Source organism: Ammodytes marinus (assembly GCF_949987685.1).
Source record: "Ammodytes marinus genome assembly, chromosome: 9".
Lineage (NCBI taxonomy): Eukaryota > Metazoa > Chordata > Actinopteri > Uranoscopiformes > Ammodytidae > Ammodytes > Ammodytes marinus.
In genome coordinates, this window is record NC_137213.1 from 14541199 (window position 1) to 14563446 (window position 22248).

Here is a 22248-nt window from a genome sequence, read left to right on the forward strand (position 1 = left end):
TATCAGTCACCTCTTCCATTCCAGGAATCTGATTGACAAGATAAAGTAATGTGCAAACTGCTTTTCGAAGCTAACAGCCTGAAGCACCCCTCCTATTAGTTAGTCATTCCCTCAGTATCACACCCGGAATCTGTCATTTCACAATTTTCTCCTATAATGCATATGTGCCGCTCTCACCACTCCACTACAGCAACTGCCATGTAACAAGTTGACACAGAGAACGATACAATTCACATCCAGTATTCAGTTCCATATACAGCAAGCATCTGAGGCAGACGGGTCAAGAATATGGTACATTCTGTTCTCTCTCAATTTTGCTTTTCGAGGACTCCAGAGACGCTAGATAACGCTCCCATGACATGCTTTTAAACACCTAAGTTTTTAGTATTTAAAAGGTTTGCCTGGTGTAAAATTAAATCAATTAAAACTATTTTGTATTATTAATGAAAGCCAGCAATATCGCCTTTATGAAAAATCATATATTATTGACAGTCAGAGTTTTTTAATTACTTCTTATTAAACCTCTAAATCCATCAAGAAGTCTTTAACAAGTAAGAAATATGAGACATAAAACACTCACACCTTACATTCACATATAGCATAAACTGTATGTTGCATTCACAGTAAAATGGGATATCAGAGGCATGTACAAGAAAAAACTTGGCTTTTTAAAAGACTAACATTCTTCGTTAAACATGTTTTGGATGTTTAAATGCCAGAGATGGAAGTAGTGTCGTGTTTTCAAATATAATGTATCTTGTGAATTAGTATAATCCGGGGGAGTCACAATGCAACAGCAAATAGGTCTGCTTTTTGAAATTTAACAATGGTATAATTTCTACAGCCATTACAGACCCGATGAAGTTCAGTTTGTACCCAAACAGTTTTGAAAAATTGGTCATTTTAAACATTTTCATCTTTTAATGTAGGCTATGCCTGCAACTGGTAGAGCCTGTTCACAATGGCATAGCATATCAAATAGAAACCCAAGGATGTTTATTTTTTAATGAATATAATGTACCCTTTCTCTCTTTTTTTTACAACAATTAAAAAATTAATAATAGTGGGTCAGTTAGCAATGCGTCTAGAAGTTAGTATCTGCTATGTTAGCTATAGCGTTATTTTAGCTTGGTGCTTAAGTATTACCAACCTTGATGGTATAGTTTGGTAACAGCAATTCTTGAGTTGACTAAGTTTAATTCAAATGAAATTAAGCTAGAAAGCTAGTAGGCTATGTTGGACCAGCTTGTAAGCAAGCATGTATAAGTTAGTTAGCATTAAAATGTATGTTATTTTTATCATGCTGAATTTAGTTTGCTGTAATAACAAGTAGGCCTGAGCCTATTTATTGTGTCAAACCATTACAATACAAGACCAATCTGTATTCTTTTGTTTGTATGTGTAATGTTTTTATATGACAATTGTAATATACCAGACTATTTGTTATATTGTTATAAAGCAGTTTCCAGAGATTAGTTATTTGCCAAATTTGCCCACATGTTTCTGAAGTTTGACCCAAAGCAAACCAAAAAGCATACTTGTTTAATTTGGTATAAAAAAAACTCCAGAGGAAGATAGTGTGCACAAAAGTTGTACTGTTGCGTTTGAGTGTGGTGTCAGCCGGTCCCAGTCCCTGCGGCCCTCACCGTGCACTGTGCAGGCCTGACGGGAAACTGACTGCAGCTCAGGACATGGCCTCGTTTGTTCACGGTCCCCCCTCTCTGAAAAGAGTTATGCTGTCTGTTTTGAATAGACAGCGTTTTTCTTTGTGTGCTCGATCAAAACAGAGGGCAAAGTTAGTCAGCAAGTTGCATAGCTTCTGCATTCTGATTCTTCAAGCCTCTTTTGTATGAAGTTTAGCACAATGTTTTACACTGTGTTTGACCTGAATGGCGTGCTGGAGGTAGGAGCATTTTTCCAAACTACAAAATAGAAAGGGGTAGAATGTAATTTTTTAGCTGTCAAATATTACTCATTCATTTTTCTGCTGTAGAACTAAACCAGTAAAATTATCATACAGGGTTAAAAACCCAGCTTTAATACACAAAATGACAGTGCTGTGTTGCTGAAATATTTATATGCTTTTATCTGATCTATTTCCTAACCACAAGGTATTTGCCTGCGAATCCCTGGCACTTTTGATATTACCTGAAGGCAAATGGTATATAGATTTATACAAGTTATTTACAACAACAGCCAAGCCATTCCTCTGGAAACTAGGCTGCAGATCAAAGGATTGTTTTGATCTCTACTTAGCATATTTGTTTAACCTAGCCAGTGATTCTGAAAAGTGCACAAGCTTTTCGGTGATATGCAGAGCACCCTTTATCCGTCTTTTTCTTCTGTTAGCTCTGGATTTAAGTACTTTCTGTATTTAGGAGACAACTGGATTTGCCAGCTTTTGAAATTTAGTTGCCCACTGCTAGCAGTCTTGGCACTCAGAAATAGATAACTAGGTATGTTCCACTGCTAATCCTGATCGGCCTTGTAATAGTATTTGCGGACTGTACAGCACTCAATTAGGGCATAATGTGCTATTTTTATTTCCTTTAAGTTGGATTAAATCCGAAAGCATGTTTGTTTTCTCCCAGTTTTCATCTACTGTTTACTGTGTGGGTACTTTGCAAAGTATTGTTTTATACGGTTTCAATCATAGGGCTCTCTCCACACAGGATTGTAAAATGTCAGGAGAAAAACAATGTCCAAACGCTCCCTAAAAAAAGATGCCAGGGCAATCAGGACATTTTCTGGAATGCTTAAGAGAATGCATATGCACACAATGCCCTAATTCTTTCTTACTTTGGGTTTGGGAAAGATGAGCCCAGGTTTACTGAGAGCCAAAAAAGGGGGCAGATGGCTCACAAGAGGGATAAACCTGGGAAGTCATGCTGTAAATGTGTTTTACAGAAAACAATGAAAGGAGCGGACAAAGCGATTGTGGCAAAGTCCTTTGGAAAATGGAAAAGCATCTCTCTAAGGTCCAGGACCATGGAGAAGCCGGATGAGCCGTCCGAGGAGAGTAAGGAGGAGAGCCTTTCCAACTGCACCTGTGAAGCCCCCCAACTCGGCAAGAAACCAGTTGGTAAAAGTACCTTATTTTCTTATTTCTGGTCCATTCAAACTGCTGTGTCTCTCAGCTTATTATTTTTTCTTGTGGCAATGGTAATTATGACTGTGGTGACTTTTTTTTTTTTTTTTTTGGTGGTTTTTATGCATTTTACTCTCTGGCCTGCCATATCCGGTGAACAAACAAACCACATTGTTGGGCAGGAGAATTCCTTTTGAGGGAAAGTGTGTCTCCGATGATACAGTGTTGCCAAAAAAAGACAAAGCAAAAAATAGCAAACACAAAAACAGTCACAGGTGCATGGGAAAAAGAGGGAACCGAGTGAATGGTCACTGCGGTCCCCAGGAGGTCTTTCAGTGTTAGCCAGTGCAGTGGGTGGACTTCTGACAAGGACGTTGGTTAGCAGCCAGGTGGAGTGTGTAACTGAGAATGCCTCTGTTTATTCTTTTCACATGCTAATGTGGCTCCTGTGTGACTTTTATGCGGCAAAACTTTTTCTTGGAGTTAACATTTGTTGTTGTCGCAATACCTGCTCATTGTATCACAGCAGTGGGCAGATTCAAAGGCTCCACACTCTTTTATGGAGGTTTGGTACTGTGCCAGGGATAGGGATATATGAGTTGTGCTGTACGTATAGAACGATTTTACACTGCCGTTATGTTTTCAGTGCAAAAAGGTACAAATGTGGATTTAAAAGTCATGGAGGTCAAGTAGTTGTCTTACAATTATTATTTAGAGGGATTTTATATACATTAAAAACATGCATACTTACATAACTGGAGATTCGAGTGTCAGTTCAGGTGGCTTAGTGTTTATGTGGAGATGTAACAAGGCAAAATGTTCTAACAAGAGGGACATATGGCTGCTTTCAAAATACCCTTCATGGTGATTTTATTTCATATATCATATGTCTTATTTGCTGAATATTATGTTTTATATAGTGAAAATAATAGAACACAGTATATTATTATAGATTTGTATCCATCCAAAAACTGAAATAAGGCTTCTGACAGACTGAAATGAAAGACTATATAAGGGTCCATGTTCTGAGCAAATGCACCCCTATGTGGACAAAGTATGAACAGTGGGGCATTTAGATACAACACACAGAAAATGCAGTCCTTATCAGGCCAGTGTCATTCTTTCCTGATATGCTCTTCTAATTTGAAAGTACCGGTATAATAGGCTATCAATTTTGCAGTAAACATACTCTTAAATACATCTAAAGCTTTCATTAGTGGTTCATGAGGCAGCCTAATGTCTCATCCAGGAGCACAGAGGAGCAATATGGCCTCACACTATGGGTCTGTCCATACCTTGTAGTGTACAATCTGTAAATAGCTTAAAAAGGCATCGCATCTGCCATCTGCACTTCTAGGAACTCTTCTGCATACCCATTAAAACAAGCTGTCTCAGAGGACATCATTCGTATTTCAGCCTCAACCCTGAATTACTGTGTGTTCATTATAATTATAAGGGAGGAGTGTTGCCAGGCTAGCCTGCAGAATGCCAGGTGCACACTTCCATAATCTACCATTTTAAACAACTCGGAGCATTAACAACAGTATCTACATGCTATTCAGCCATTAGTTCACTTTGGCTTTCATGCTGAAACTCGCATCAGTCACCCCAGCATTTTTTTATGCGGCAGCAGACATACAGGAAGAAAGTGCAATACTTTGTAGTGTTCCATTTTCCTAAGCCTGCTTAGGTTATGTGACTGAGCCATGCCGCTGTGTGAAATTTTATCCCAATACTGGCACTGTATCCTTGTGAGGGAGTCTTGTAAAATAGGTTTACTTAGCGCCTTTGCTGGCATTTTCCGAAGATAGCAAATGCACAAACACTGTCCATGATCGGATTAACTGTTCAACAAAATGATGTAACTCTTTGTCTTTCTTGTGTGGCATAGGTTTCTCTGCTTAAGTTTAGTGGTCATCCAGAAGAGAATGGAAATATTCAAAATCCAGTCATATCATTATAATCCATATATTATGAATGTAATAGATGACAGCCTTAGTTAGTCATCCTTTGTCACATAAATGTGACTGCCCAGAGTGAACCGCTCATCCAAAAATACTACATTAGATTTACCCGATACTGTCTCAAATTGCACAACAACAATCCTTAAATAACAAGTCCTATTTTTTAAGGCATTTTCATTTTGAACTTGAGCCTTATGTTCCTCTTCGGTGTTGAGGCACAGGATTTAAATTTCATGTGATAAGTGTGAAAGATTTTTTCTCCAGCATCCATGTACATTATAAAGTATGCTATGCCAAGTACACAGACAAACATGAATTTGAACCTGAAGACATAGCTATACATTCGGCGTCACAAGGTGTGTCAAGACAAAATTTTAATTGCACAATTTATGAGAGGAATCAGTTGAAGTATCTCCGCGGATGTTGCTTATTTACATTTTAATTACTACTATTACTTATTCTTATTTTTTGGATGTGACCACAGCAAGCCCAATTCCTCCCCTACACTAGAAAGAAGCAAAATGACTGTTTTCCACTGGAGGTTTAGATGCTTGTTTATCACTTTTAAATACCATCATCTTTGCTGAAATCCCCTCTCAAAAGAACCTTTCACTTGCTGGAATAAATTCAAATTAAAATTTAAATCCCTCTTTGCATTTCTTCAGCCTTTTTTAAAATAGCTGCCTCCTTTTAGAAAGCTGTTTATGTAGTGATCTGTTCATAATCCAGTTTGTTTCTCAACAGCGAAAAACACAGAAATCGTATTATCACTATCTTGGAGAGATGATGCGAGAAATCAGGAAGTATAAATGTCTGGATCTGTGGAAGTTTTCAAAGTTGCAAAGCTCAAGAAAAATGGCAAAAGCCTTTCACTAAAGTAGTCTGTAACACCGCAATTTGACTTGCAAATATACAGAAATATGAAGCATATTGTGTCATGATGGTTAAAAAAAAATTCCCCCACCCTTTAGTAAAGCTAATGTGAAGATAGACAATATGTTCTCGTTCAACAAAAACATCATATTTTGGCATGTTTCAGAAAAACATGTTAACGTTTTTTCTCATATTGTAGATATGTGGCTCATCAGAAATGTTGGTGTGTGTGACGTACAGCTTTGAAAAGTGAGAATTGGAAGATTAACCCTTGGCACTGTGGCTGACAAGTCACGCACATCGCTGTAAACAGCTCTTTTCAAATCTGAGGAGGTGCTCACCTTCCAATATACTGAGAAAAACAATATCTAATCAGAAGGGTAAAAAATATAAACAGAAAAAGGAGAGATTTTCATGCAATGCCTTTTGATAACAATCCATTTCAGATGTAAAATGACACAGAGTAGGCCATAGGGAAATTTAATTTACTCAAGCTAGATTGGATTTATTGTTTGGAAACAAATTATAATTGTGTCTTCAGAAAGTTAACCAAGATCTAAACAAAAGGAAATCAATGGCCCACCCCCATTAATCACTCAAAGCCAGCTACTTGTGCTGAAGAAACTTACTTCAATAATCAATTTCTTTGTTTTGCTCAAAGGGCATTTGCATTCTAGTTCATGTCAGCAAGCTTCCTGTATCTGGCGCAATCAAAAATGGCAGCCCATCCACATTAATGGAGTTTTTTTTTCTATTTAGTCAAGTGCATATCTCTGAATGCTCAAGATAATTTTGGCTTATTATGCAAACTACCCTACGAAATATTTTAATGATACACGGGGAAAACAATCTTAACTTTTCTGATCCTTCTCATGCTTCCAGTGTCATAGTGGAACATTTTTGTCTATCATCTAGCATATTTTTCTTGACAAGCAAACAACAAATATCTGACCCGTTCGATCTTGCATTGGAAACCAGACAGAATTTCCTCGTGTTAGTTGTGTCTAGACGTACTATTACGACCACCAAGGTCATTATCAAAGCACACATTACACACACCTGTTACCATTGTCTAGAATGGTCGTTTTTCTTTTGGCTGAACATCCAAGCTCCTATCAGGCCATTTATAGGCGTGTCTGCTTCATTGTCTGCCCAGCCTGAGTAGAAAGGATGGGCAGGGACCCCCAGAGACGCCCAGATCTGGAACTCACCTCTCAATGACACAACACAATGAGTCCATGGCCTATGAACTACAAAAGCCAGACGTCGACTGACCGGTCATACATTGATTTCTTGGATGGAAGCAATCATATGCTCTCATTTTACGGCAGAAAATATAAGGAAACAGTTGTGACCATCAATGACTGATGCTTTTAGTTCTTACTCATGAAGTCAATAATTTAAACATGAAGTTATACAGACAGTTGTGTGTGTGTATATATATATATATATATATATATATATATATATATATATATATATATATATATACAAAATTAACAAACAATTTTTTCTAGAACCACTTGCAATGCTAAAAGACTTGCTCATAACACCAACAGCCGTAAGTGTGGTGGTTAAACCACAGAAGTTAAAGTTTGGTTACATGTCACATCTTGTTAAAGTGTCTTTGTGCCCTTGTTTCGTTTACCATAAAGCCTACTACTTAGTCGTTTTAGAGAACTATACAAGGATGTTATACCCCATGAGAGGTAGATTTAGTGAGTTTGGAAAACAAACTCATATATAACAGCCTTAGTTCCAACGGCATCTCTAGGCAGAGATAGAAAAGCTCCTATATTTGTCCATAGAACATTTGAAATGTTATTGAAGTGTCTTCAAAGGGCACTGAATAAACATATTGTAAGGGTGCCCACGGTCACACACAAATCGCCCCAACGGGGATTGCTGGGAAGTAATCTAATCATTTCTTTTAACTGAGACACAGTGACATGCAATGTAGATAATGATCCCCATGAAAAATGTACTGTGTTTTCAAAAGAATATTCCCAGTCTGCTGACATTAACATAAAGATAGTTCTATATCCTGAAGCCATATCAACAACATGTACTTATGTTTGGTTCCTTGTATTTGCATATGCAAATACCTTTTTTAAATTTTAATTCAGTCCTTTTATGTGACTTTTTGTGATGAACAAGCAGCATCAAGTGGTTGCACAATGTGGGGTTCAGTACCACCAAGAAGAAGCATTTATGTCATTTGAGACCAAGCTTAAAGCATTATCGCTGAAATTAACCACAGTTTAATATAGATTTTGTACACGTCGATCATATTCAATAGCACAGTGTGAATATGCATTGTTGTTGGGGTGTACGGGCTGCCATGTGAAATTAGTCGCATTGCTTTGTCGAAATTACGGGCCGGGGTGTGTTGATTGAGGGGGGTTTGTTAAAGTTATACTGGTGACATTTTGATCCTGCGGTGCATTAGAAGAATTCAGTCATACATATTTGTGTAGGTTTTTCAGGAGGAAGGTATAGTGCTCAAAACAACAGGGTGCTGTGACCCTTCGCTTTGCTTACATAATTTGCGGCAGAATGCAAAAAGCTTTTAGACACAGATGTGACCCATTGTAATACCCTTCTAAATGCAATCAAACACTTTCTACAAATATGAGCAGGACTTTTTAAATGTGAACCCTTGTTTGACATGTAATTTTGTCCAACCCACTCCTCTTTCATTACTCCATCAGCTCTCTCCAGTTATGCCCACATTTTCGGTTGATGAAATAGCTTGACAAAACACTAGTTTATATGTTGCTCTGAATGAGGGCTCTCTCCCCCTCTTTCTTTCCAAATTGAACCAGATGTTTGGACTAAAAGAAAATGTTACAATTTGTCATGGCAGCGTAGTGTAGTCTTCAATATGTTGCTCTCTTTCACAATTTGACAAGATTGCTTTACATGAGTTGATTCTTTCTGTGTTATCTTCCAGCAATACTGTTGTCTTGCTCAGGACACAAAATAATCATCCCCTACAACAAGCTTCTTGTGTCCTCGCAGCGAGATTGTCGGCCTCAGCAAACAAAGAACATGTTATTTGATAAGATGCTTGGATAGATGATTCTTTACTTTCATATGTTTGTATGATTATCAGACACAAATGGTGAAAAGAGGAGAAAACAGAACGGGTCTACTCTCTTTGTACGTCTCTTTCACAGTGTACCATGGATTGGCTCTTGAAGACAGTTAGAAATTAGACTTTCAAATGAGGCATTAAACAAGGTGATGATCAACTGCCAAACCTTAAGTAATGATATTCTCTATCCTCAAGTCCCCGGCCTTGCATAACCAAATGCACAAATCACAGAAAAAAGAAGTGAAAATACATTATTATTACATATTGTGTTCACACGTCAGTCCCCCGGGAGACCAGGGAGGGGAGGGGGGCATAACCAAAAGATAAGCATGTTTGGGTGGCCCCTACCATCAGCTGGAGAAAGGCTACGCTTGGATCTTGAGGGGGGCCCCCTCATGGGTATCACTTATTTTAAATCCTGAGCCACACCATTCCACCCCCCTCTTTTGCCCCAGTCGCCCCAGGCTCCACCCAGAAGTGTGGTTGCCTTTGTCATTGTAATCTGGCCCTGTTTGCTAAACGCTTCCACTGTTTACTTTCTGCTATGGGGGCTTGTATGAACAGGAGTCAGCAGGACGCAGGGTGACATCACTTTGGCTGTGGGATGGGGTGGGGGGATTTAAAAAAGCTGCATTTGTGATTTTCTCTGGGCCCCTTTTCTTCTTTTATTCTTCCCCGTCTCTATCCGGGGCCTGTCGAACGCATGAGCTAACTCAGGAGGCTAACATGGCCTACAGGGAGGAATTACACCTAATTACTTGAATAACTGCAAGGCAGCAGCCCTCCGTAGTCACCAAAAATCATTTCCAGGTCTCTGCCTTTTACTGATAGCCAGACTTCCCGTGACGGAGAAAACCTCGGACAAAGCTTTTACATTCAAATGGTCCAGGAGAAATGAAACAGACTGACAGGTACAAACATTAAAAAGGGGGGGAAATCAAATTAACAGACAAGGATTTCATATCATCTATTTTTGTTGTTGCCGTAGCGATAAAGTCGCAGACATTGAAACTGGTCTGTTGAGCCATTGTTATCATCCCTGGCCATCTGCTGCTGAGGAGTGACATTCCCTCTCATTTGCATGATGAGTGATGTATGAGGAGCTTGGGAGGGCATATGCCCCGGTCTTATGACAAAGCAAGTGAAAGTTTGTTTTTTATAAACGCATAGAACAAGGATCAATATATGAATAATGCTGGAAGAAGGAGTAAAAAAAATAGGTAATAAATCACCTGTAATTGCATACGTATCTACGTGTGTGTGCCTTTGCCTGCGTTTATGTTGCATCTTCACTAAGCGCACACAAATCTGTGGCGCCTGTGCATGTGTCTGTGCGAGTGTACGCGCGCATGAGTAGAGGCTAGTGCACGCATCTGCCTTCTTGTGTGCCTGTTTGTGTGTTTTGCGGATGTGGGAGTAGAGCGAGGAGGAGGAGGGGGGGGGGGGGGGGGCGGGGGGTTGGTGGCTGTTGATGTGCAAATGTGCATCATGTTGAAGGGCTGTGAATGGGGAGGTGTGACGTAAAAAGGGACCCGAACGCAGGTGCTTATCTCGAGGCTGTCAAAGGCACAGTATGTCATATTCCTGGGGACTACCTTTCAAAGCCACAGCACCAGCTCAGCTATCAAGAGACTGGGAGAAAATCAAACTTTTTGGATCACAGCACTAGGTTGGTGTCAAAGTTGCTTTCTATTTAATATACTGTCAGTTTTGGTCAGCATTTTATCATCACTGATACCCTTGTATAGCGAACGACAAGCCTTTTAGCTTTTGCTCTTTGATGCTGTCGTTTGAAATCCATAGAACAGGAGCTGAAATGTTGTAGTTAGAAACTTACTTAGATTTAGACTGAGATTTACTCAGCAGCTGAACTCGTGTATTGTGTATTTTACAAGATTATGTGAAATAGTACGAGGCTGGCAATTGTTCTCAGCTGTGTCAGGGAGAATTTAGAAAATATTGCACCGGTGGTGAGCATTGTTTGCTTGAATCAAATCAGTGTTCTTAAAAATCTTTGCTGGAAAGCGAGCGTAGCTTCTGTCCAGGGTTTCAGACAGTTTGAGAGGAGATTAAATGGCTCAAACTGTTTTTTGAGAGACATGACCTATTTTTGATCATCCAGATAGCATAAGATACCGTCTATCTAGATTAAATTCACAGCATTTGTGTGGAGTATAAGCTTGTCTTAGAAGAGCACATGTTCGTATTGTGTGCAGAGACAAAGCATTGTCAGGTTGCCTGTGGCTTTGACAGTGACAGCTGTACATACAAGACCACAGAGCCTAATGCACTTAAACATTGACTCTGTGTTCCAATAACATATTTGAACAGTGAGTAAAGTATTTTATTGCGTCCTGTTCTGGCTTTTTCCCCCCCTGTAAATCACAGTCTAAGTCTGGTAAAGTTTAAAAACGATATGCTAATTTGAAATGAGTAAAATTGTCTATAATTTCGCTTTCACGTTATTTTTGGTGGGGCAAGTTTTAGATTTATAGAAAAAGAAGAAGGGTCAAATAATGGCGTTGTGCTCTGTATTTTTGTTATTATTTGGATTGTAACTATTGCTATTGTTAAGTTGTAGTGTGATAGTGAACTAGTGTAAAAGTGAACTTTTGTGTTATACCTGGACAAGTCTTACCCTTTAAGAAATTCAGGGGGGGCAAAGCACTCCACTGTCTCCAGAGCAACTATTGATTTAGGAAGACGGATACTGGTTAGAAAAGTTCATCATTTACTAGTCACTTGTGGCACACTAATGGCTCACAGTCTGCTTGATGACCTGACTTGGTCTTGGTCACTGTTAAAAAAAGAAGTATTTTTTTGTTTTAAACGAGAGCAGAGTTTAGTCGGTGGAATAAGGTACAATCTTCCTGAAATTTTAAGCAAAACTTCAATGTCTTTTTAGTTTTAGTTCTTTTGAGCAGAAATTAAACAATTTAGTTGAGAATAAAAAAAAAACTGTCATGTAAACTAGCCTCTGCTATACTGTATCTGTCAAATATATTGCCATGTCTTTCAGATACATTATACTCTGTGATTGATGATTCATTTTTAGGTTTCGGAGAATTTCAGTGGGAAAATTTGGAAAACTTTCAGCGGTGAAAAATAAATTGAAACGCCGGTTGTCATTCTGCCTGTTAGCCTCCATTTCATCATAACTCCATTAGCTTATTCCAAGTCAGGCTCTCCCACCTCTCAACAAACAAGAAAAAGAGCGACAGACATTTACATTGTGTAAAACCACGTCACATCTCGATAATAAAGTTTGGCAAGTTATTCAAAGACGATAACATTGCGAAGAGACAGGTCGTGAAAGGGAGGTTATAAAGTTACACCTTTGCCCTTTGTTTTTTAATGACAAAAGCAGCACAGGCTATAGCAGGGGATGTGTGGCAAAGCAGTGATAAGTAAGAGCCATTATTCCTCTCCGCTCCCCACCCTTTTGCTTCAAAGCAGGATGTTCGTTGCTACACAACACAGAAATGTAACCTCTGTTCGCCCGAAAGGAACTGTCCATGGTACCTGGTGGTGCTGCAACAAAACTGGATTCTCAAACTAATTCATATAGTTACAACACATGCTTAACTTTTGTGATGTAAATAAGTGTTTTAATCTATTTCCAATCCACCTTGCCACTTCTATAAAAATATGAAAGTTACTGTTGTTCTGTAATGTTTGGATATCTAATGGATAGTTTTAATTCTAAGTCGAGTGCCGTCGGGTGCACACAATGTAAACGACAAAATTGCACGAAAAGATGCTCAGCTCACATGCCAGTCTGACACATACTGTGTTACCTGTTTTTTTTACCCTACTAAAACTTCAGTTAGTTAATCCAGGAAAATGAATTATGTGGATTTAATTCAACAAGGTCCCAGAAATGATCCATCTGCTGTTGAGCAGCTGGTGAAAGGATAAATGTAATTAATTACTTCACTTTTGAACAGTATTCCAGAAAAACTGTGCTGTGTGTCCTTCTAGAAAAAAAGTGCAACAGTGCGATGTACTGTATACCTTTCAAATGTATTAATTTTTTCTCTGTAGTCCTTACTTACATGTTATATATTAAATCGTCCTTGCTTGTAGCCCTATACCTATTGTTTAAAATGTGTCTTGTGTAAATATTTTTTTACATTATAAATTAGTATAAATAAGTAATTTCTAGAACGTATTAGAATGCCAAGATATCACTTATACAAAATATAATTAGTAATATTGTATAAATTAGAGCTCAGTCTAATGTAAATTAAATATTATAATATATAATTAATTTTACAGAATTGTGGATAACAGTAATCCGCATTATATAAATTATAAAGACTTACAGTGTCATTTTTTTAGTTTTTTCCTTTAGAAGTGGACTGATCATAAGAAGGCAGTCTGTCTGGTTTAATGATCATTATTTGATCATTAAAAATACATCTTAATTAAATGTTAGCTGGGTCTGATTTTGTAGCTTGGTTCTACTTTACAGTGAAATGATCTAATAATGTTAGAAATGTGAATCAGGTGGGATTTTTCCCCAAAAAAAGAGAGAATAGAACATAACAGATAAAGCCTGTTATTGAATAGTTATATTTGCTTGACAGGGCAAGACTATGAAATGTTCCCAATTAATATTACATGGGATTTTTTTTTCCGCCTGTCTTCAAAAAAATACATTTCTGAATGTACCTTGATTGTAATGTACCTCATTGGCTGTGGTTTTGTTTGTTGGCCTAACTATAAAGGATCTGCTTATACCCTTGTGGGTTGGGAAGAATTAGGATTTATGAATTTATTTCCTCTGTTGTATTGTTTAAACAGCTTTGGTTTAGTTTTGATCCCTTCCTCTTGCCTTTGAGGCTGTTCCACGGTGTCAGCTGTTGACTGATAGTAAGAGAACTGCCTCACAGTGTGAATGAAAGAAAACTAGCGGTTGGTAAACACTGATAAGGGATAAATAGAAAGCGGTCAGGCAGAGATAGTTCTGTGGGAGCCCAGATTGTGTGCGGTCTGTTAAAATGAGATTCTGAGCCTGTCCTTTTTATTCTTCCTCCCCTCCCCTCCCCTCTCCTCCCCTCCCCTGTGCGGCGTTTGTCTGGAAAATCTCCAGTGACCCGGCTCGGCGGTCCCAGGCTGCAGTATTCTCTTTTTTGTATTTGTTTTGTTTTCTAACAAGGGTCAAGTTGGCCAATAGACATGTCCCTGATGCTTATAGACAGCTGTCATGACTTCAAGTGCTTACAATAGTTACAGTTTACATGGATTCATGGGTCTGCACCAACAACCACTGCAGCAAGACATTCGTTAAACCACTTAACATGTTCCACATTTTTTTTTAAACAATCAGCTTTCTGTGTGCGTTAATTTATAAATGTGTCTGCAAAATCCTTAAAGATTTTTCATAAAGCTAAGAGGGAGCACTCCTGAGCATTCATCTATCCTTCCTTAAATTACCCATCGCATATTTTTTTAAAGTATCATAATCTAGTCAAGGCTACATACCTTCCTTCATATGGAAGGCTCTACTACATTAACAGTCCTTTCACAACATACTATGAGGAAAGTAAACATATTTTCTCAATTGAAATCACTCTATATAAATGTCTTTTTAGATGCATCCTGTTTTTTTCTGAGGTGAATCTATCTTTTATGTAATTAAAAAGACCTTCAGAGGTCTTACCTTGAGGATCACCATGTGGTGTATTTACACAGAAAATAATTCAGCCCATTGTAACCCGGCAGCTAATGAGATTGGTTGTTAAGTGAATGACACAAAGGCTACAAAAAAAAAGAAAAAGCTTAGCGTTTCGAGTGAATATCACAGTGTCCCTGCACACACATTCACACTCACACACACACACACACACCAACCAAACATACTCTCTCAGCAGCGAGACTCTGGACTACCCTGAACCCCACCTCGATATCCTTCTGCTCCGTCTGCTCCCCAACGTCACTATGAGAGGCAAAACAAAGGCTAAAAGGGGCATGGTAAGTCCAGCTCGCCATTCTGCCCTGTCGGACATGTTAACATGAGTGCATTAAGGTGTGGGAGACAAGTGATTCTGTTGGTCTGTTGAAGGATGTGCTGTGCTGTGCTTTGTAAGCCTCAGGCTCAGATAAGTGGATCCATGCAAGGGGTCAGTAGCAGTGAGACTGTTCTATGTGTCTCAGAATAAGATCAGCGCATTTTTACTTGACCAGTCTTAACTTTGGTATTAACTTTTCACTCATGCACTTTATGTCATGTGCACTCCATGGTAGTTTGTATCGGAGCTGTGACTTTCTGTTTTTTTTTCACAAAAGTCTAAATGTGTATTTCTGGGGTCTGTGCCTGTATTTGTTGGTGGTGGAGATTATTTTCGGAGGCAGTTTATTGTTGTTGATGCTTGAGTAAAGCTTGAAAAGGATTTATCTAAAGACCGCTGAAATGTATAATAGAGAAAAGCATGACAGCACAGCAGAGGGTCTTGCGAAGACTCTAGAGTCTGTATCGATTGCTAAACTGTTTAAATGCTCCCTCAAATACTGAATGGATGTTCTTTTTAGACACGTGCACATTTTGCACAGATATCTTGTACTTTCCCTTAAACGTTTTGATCTCTGAATTGTAGCAAAGGAGCATCATTAGTGATTGCTGTAATACAAAAAATGAAAGTGCATTAGCTTATCATGCTCCACTGTCAGGCTGGAAAGTGGGTTAAAGTCCATATCGTATATTAAACCCTGGACTTAAGTCAAATTTACATTTTGTTAAAGATTACTCCTTTTATTGATGCATATAATCATATTCATGGACCATCTGCTGAATTGGCAAGCATGGATCAAACTCACAAAACAGCCCTGCTAACCTTTTAAGTACAAAATAGTCTGGCTTAACTCTGCTAGCCCAGACGTGTGTGTGTCTGTGTGTGTGTGTGTGTGTGTGTGTGTGTGTGTGTGTGTGTGTGTGTGTGTGTGTGTGTGTGTGTGTGTGTGTGTGTGTGTGTGTGTGTGTGTGTGTGTGTGTGTACTGTATGTGTGAGTGTGAGAGATTGTATGGATATTGGATAATACTTCATTTAGATCCTCCGGGCTGTTCATGCCATATTTTATTTTATCATGATCGCTTTGGTGGCACACCAGGGCTTGTGTTTGAACAACTGAGCAAATAATGTTTGTCTGACAATAAGCAAAGCAGAATCTTGGTATAAGGAAACTGATTAAACTCTTGACCACAGCGTTACAGCTCTGAGTTTATATCCGTCACCATGGTTACATGGGTTTCACAGTGCAGCAGTGCACACTTCCACCTTGTTGTGAACGGCTGTACGGGCCTCACCTCTTCAGCGCAATAAAACGCCGCTTGAGCCTTTTCTAGTCATTCTGATAATGACATTTGGTCGTGAACTGTCTACCAGTGTGAGTTTCACAGAAATAGGAATTCAGCATTGGGCATCTTTTGCTGCACGAAATACTTATGTTCAACTCATTCCAAACAAAGCTTACGCAGATTGAGAATTCATATGCCAGAGGTAAATCCGAGTTAACACGGATTTATACTGGCATGAGTTAAAGGACTAGAGTTTGTAATCCAGGTGGCCAAGGGATTTTACCATACAGTGGCAAAAATCACTTAAAACTCCCCCAACATCCTAAGCCACTGAGCTCAGTAAGCAGACAGATTGTTCAGAATTGATGACAGCACAGCTATATCAGAGCTGGACTCTGCGTCTGTGTGTGAGCGTGTGCGCATGGGTGTGTGTACCGCGTGTTTGTGCGTACGTACGTATGCCTGTGTTTGTATGTGCGCATATGTGACCATGTTTGCCTCCTATATATACTCAATTAGTACTAAAGGGGCTGTTAGGAATAAGACCTCGACAGATTGGTATTATTTTGCTTCAACAGGATCAGGGAGGTGCATTGGGAATACTGCCTTCTATTTGCATAAACATCAGTAGCATTGATGAAAAAAAGACAGCAACCTCCATTTCACTGGCCTCTGACTGATTGGTCAAATTATCAAACTATCTATAATATTCAAATAATGAATCTTTGAATAGTCTTTTGCTTGACCACCATATCCAAGACATTAAGAATACGGGGGGGGGGGGGTGTGTGGGGGAGGGAGGGGTGTGAACGTGCGCACCCGTGTGCACATGTGTGTGGAGGACAGAGGAGCACAGATAGAGTGGAGTTGTTTAATGACAGGAACAGCTGACTCATTTAGAGAGAGCAGTGAAAGGTAATTAACCCTGGGAAAACTACAGCTGCCATGCGAGCTGTTCACTTCAGCGCAATCTGATTAGGAATCACTGCTCGAGTCCCTGACTCCTTTCAGACACTGTGTGTTTCGAGGTAAACTTTTCCCTCTGCCCCGGAGAGCCCCAGAGCACTGGAGACCTGCCTTTTGTGACGGGGGATTAGCTGGAACGGTTACTACGTTTTCCTCCAAATTGCAGACCACCTGGTAGCATTCATGCAACCTCCTCCATGAAAGGGCCTCCTTGGGCAGGAACAATGGCCAGGATTACTCTGCTCATTGTTACACCGGGGCTGGAACTTCTTTCTCCCCAAACACCTGTCCCCTAAATTAGACAGGTTTGAAAAACCATGTTCCACGACAGAATTTCAAAGATTCAAACATAACGTGAGACTGGTTTGGCAGACTGGAGTCTTGCCAATGGATGAATTGTCTGCCCCTCCGTTTACAATGCTATTGATTCGTAACGTTAGTGCAAGAAGATACTGATTTTTGATTTGCCTCAATATTTTTTGGTGTTCCTAATTGGATTGAAATTCACAAATAAAGTAGCATATCACCCAGGCCCCTTTCATACGATAAGGGAACTAAAAGCACTGGAAATTTGGTCAAAAACAGAAATTGGCTCTTTGATGTCAGAAGAAACAATCTGGACTTGGTGCCTCTGTGTGGTCCGGCTCCAGATGAACTCAATTTAGAGGGAGGGCTTTGCGGTGACTTTGGAAAGCGATTACAAGATTCATAAATCACCTCGGCAAAAGGTGTCACCATCTGACTCTTTTATGGGACTCTTGCTAACTCTGTCCAATAACAAGTTTCCCCTGTAGTTATGCCATCATAACAAATCATTGAAGCGATAGTGGCGAGCCAGGCTCCTAATTGTCTGTTAAGAATTCTGTGAGCTGTGTTCTTTTATTGAAGCGTCTCTGTCTTGGAGAAGTGATAAGATGCCAATACGCTCCTCTATAAAAGTACTCTTTGGCAAAAGGCACAAACACTTTGCTTGGCCGTCAGGGTAGCTGTGAGGCTGTTATATCTGAAATCGCAGTTGACTTCAAGTTATTTTTTTTGTGTGTGTGTGTGTCTGCATGAATCCAGACACCTTTTTCAGGCAGAGGAATGCTCATAAATTGTAGGAAGACATTTTTTTTAAACTTTTTTTAAACTTAATTTAAAAGCCTGATAATTTTTGTAGCTGAAATTTAATTATGCTAAATACACTCATCTTAATGTTCTAAACATACAAGGAAGTCAATTTGTTTGAAACACCGCAATTTTTTTAGTGCATTTTTTTGTGCATTTAAGTCTTAATTATTATTATCATTAACACTCTATTTGACTATGCAGGTAACCAATGATTAAATATTGTGAAATAAAAAATATAAAAGACTACATTAGAGATATATATATATATTAGTCACGCTAGACCTCTTCTGCCTCCCCCCTCCCCCCCACCCCCTCTAAAATAAACCTGAGCTATAATTCTAATGTCCAGCTGGTATTTAGGCAAGGGGCGTCTGATTGCTCCCTGGCCACCTCACAAAAAAGACAAAAAGTTGTTTATCTCAATACTCTCTGAACAGAAGTTGATTTTAATCTCTGAGCAGTGCTTCATTTACTCACCACAAACCCATTTGCATCTCAATGAAAAAAAAAATTGCAAAAGCAATTGCCTGCGTTTTGTACAAATGCTTTTCTTTTTCTACCTGCTTTCCGCCAAGTAGGTGTGAACCCTTTCCAAGCAGGTCTTTTTTTCCTGGCAGCTCACCTTTTGCTTCAACTTTAAACCGGCTTTTATGTTCAGCTGGTTCTCTCCACTATTCACAACCTCCTATAGGGTACGTATGAATTGCAATCAGTTCACTATATCCTCCGAAATTCATTACAAAGAAATATGAAAGTAAAAGGTGCTATCTTCCGCCGTTTGCTCTCTCCATAATACATAAACAGAAAACACTTAGCGTGTAAAATTAATGTGAAAATTATTCCCGGGGTAAACTATAAACACAGAAGTTACCCCGCACATTTACCCTTTTTTTTCTCCTTCCCCTAGATCAGAGTGTAATTGCCAGTAATCAGGTCTGTTTGCTGCTGATAAAACCACTCTGAATGCAAGGAACCCTCTTTGTGTGATGACTCAATTATGCCAGAAGTGGCTCATCAAACCTGGCCCATCAGCTGCTTTAATAAATAAGGAGGAAAACTTGCTGCAGGCGCATTATAATTCCATTCATTCCATAATTAAATCCATTCCAGTTTTAACCCTTCACTCAGTGTGCTTCTGGGAGAGGAAACAAAAACAAGGAGAGGGGAGGGGGGGCCGGGGGTGTAGGGGCGGTGGGGGCGTGCGGAGGGGGGTGAGTACACACACCAGACAGTGACCTTGCACAGAGCACCCATCCGTTCCCTATAATTCAAAATGATACTGTTGAAGAAAGGTTAAGAGAAAAAGGCTCGTGGAGGAAAAGGATGGGGATCAGTTAAGACGCGGGCTCCTGTTTTTTATGTATGCATTGTTTCCACACACACAGCCCGAGACAGTAATTGTATTAAAAGAGTAATCTAATCATAACAGTTGGTTGGTTGGAGTGTGCAGCCCTGACATTTTGAAATCTTATTTTGTGTAATCTCATTTGCCTCTATCATCTCGCCTGTACCCCCCCTATCTAAAGGAAATGTAAATAATGTAATTAATTTTATGGTCTCCAGAATCTTACTTTGCTAGTCAGGCTGCTTTATTGGTTTCACGATGAGGTATCAGCGCGGTACCACTTTTTTTTCCTTTTTTTTTTTTTTTTACTCCATCACAATAATGTCTGTGTTAATTACATGAGAGCGTCCCAAGTGCATGGATAAGCTGGGAACAAGGGGACACAAAGACTCAAGGTCAGTGATGAATATCCACAGCAGCTGCACTGTATTAATATGGCCTTATATGAAAATAATCATAATAGCATCACTTACAACAGAAACGCAAGAGTGCGCAGTCAGAGTATTGTCAAGAGCGTCGGGGTGTTTTACAGATACTTCCCCTCCACCATCATCTCAGTTTGGATCCAGCCCTTTTCTAATAATGGTGCGAGGCAATGGTTATTCATGATTGCTGGACTGGGAAGGTCTCTCTCTCCCTCTCTCTTTTTTCTACCCCCATTCTCTCCTCTGTGGTGGGAATGCTAGCAGATGGGGTTAGGGGGGAAATAGGGCTGGGCTCAAGGACAGCTAGCAAGCCAGATTAACACATAGAAAATCTCATAGACCCTAAGCATCAGGCTGCCTCCTTTTCCCCCCTGAGAAATCTACCCCAGACGCAGGGAAACGGCCCTAAGAGAAGCATTATTTTGGGTTGGACCTGGGGTGCGTGCATGAGAGAGAGAGAGAAAAGGGGAGAGAGTGTGTGTGTGTGTGTGTGTGTGTGTGTGTGTGTGTGTGTGTGGTGGGTGGGGGTGTGTGTGCGTGGGGGGTGGGCAAGGGGTGCATTTATATGATTCAGCACTAGCACATGACGAACCAGCTCCAATAGTAGAGTCTTTTTTTCATATGCTAATTTAACTGAGTGAATAACCCTCCCTCGACCCCCCTTCGCCTCCTTTTCCCCCAGTTTTGTTTTTCCGGGGTAGCGCTCTGTGAGCTATAATTAAGATGATGTTTTTTTTTTCAAAAGCTAACAGAAATAAATAATTCCATAATAAGATCTGTGAAGTGAAGAGGCTTAATGTACTCATTGTGCTCATCCTTGTTTTCCCTCTTGGATGTTTTGTATTAATTAGAAGCAGGCAATTTGATCTCTGTCAAGCAATCAATTTGCATGTTTTTTATTTGATCTGAGGTATTAATACGCTCTTTCCACCTTTTTTCATGACTGCATGTTCACATCCATGTCTCTAGGTGATGAAAATGTAATAGTAAAAAACCTTCCGAAAAAAATGGTTTCGAGACGCATAATTGATTTCCAGTGCGCTATAAGTAGACAATTTTTATACTTAAATGTATGGTGTGTTTTTTTCTGTCCTAGATAATGAATTACATGATCACCTCCTGAGAAATAACAAGTGTGAAAGCATCAACCGGGTTGGACAGTGCGGATCTGGCATTTTATCCCACAAGGCGCTTGGAAAACTACAATCAAAGGTAAATAATCCGACACAGATGGGGCCCAGACAGGGTGTTGTAAATTCTACAACACAAAGTGAAAGTAACTTTTGTCAGGGACAAAAAGTCTCCGGGGATAAAATGATTGTGTAACAGTGTTTTGGATATATAGCATACTGAGTGGTGGAGTGCCACTGCTCCTTTGACCACAGTGATCATAAGCAGAGTTGGTTTTTTTGACTTATGCAAAGCTGTGGGTGGCTGCTCTTTAAAAAGGCATTGCTGAGTAGGCTTTTTCCCAAAGTAGTGGTTGCCTTTAGTTGTCAGGTTGTCCCAGCTAAAACAAACTGCCTTTAAAACCATACCAGGACGTTTAGAGAGATGCTGTTGTTACTAGTTATTATGTTCTAAAACGGACATACCAGTGTTTTAGATATAATAATCATTAAAGCAGGCAAAATGTTCACTGTCATCAACTAAGTTTTAAGGCCATGTCAGTGTGTATTTAAAAATATTTAGTAAAAATGAATGGAAATCATTGACATTTGATCAAAACTAGACTACTGTAAGACATAAGAACCTAGCAGTGATTTGGAGCGTGTTTTGTTTTTACACTATTTTTGCGCTTAAACATTAGTGGCCTTATTTCCGTGTGTTGACTTTTGGAAAAGTGATCCTTCAACAATCCCAATCATTTCACCATAACACCAACACAACCAGGTTATGTTGTGTTACTGAAATAATAAAATGGCAAAATCACTGAAAAATACATACGTACATTATCCATAGGGAGATTCTACAAAAAAATAGAGCATTGTTTTGTAGTAGCACAATGTTATTAAATAAATTAATATCTGGGACTAGTATGCTGGAATAAGGCCTTCTTTTATTTTTAAAGAAAAAATTA

General features: G+C 39.3%; 1 protein-coding gene across 1 annotated transcript in view; it reads left to right on the forward strand.

Annotated features, from left to right (window-relative positions):
• Window positions 1–1849: 1849 nt before the first annotated feature.
• The window catches only part of st18 (ST18 C2H2C-type zinc finger transcription factor), a gene marked incomplete at both ends in the record, with an annotated part of 40793 nt that continues 20394 nt past the window's right edge, over window positions 1850–22248 (forward strand). The window contains 3 exons of the mRNA XM_080034599.1: window positions 1850–1903; window positions 2908–3082; window positions 21265–21380. Coding sequence (XP_079890725.1) covers window positions 1850–1903; window positions 2908–3082; window positions 21265–21380 — 345 coding nt within the window. The remainder of the gene's footprint in view (window positions 1904–2907; window positions 3083–21264; window positions 21381–22248) is intronic.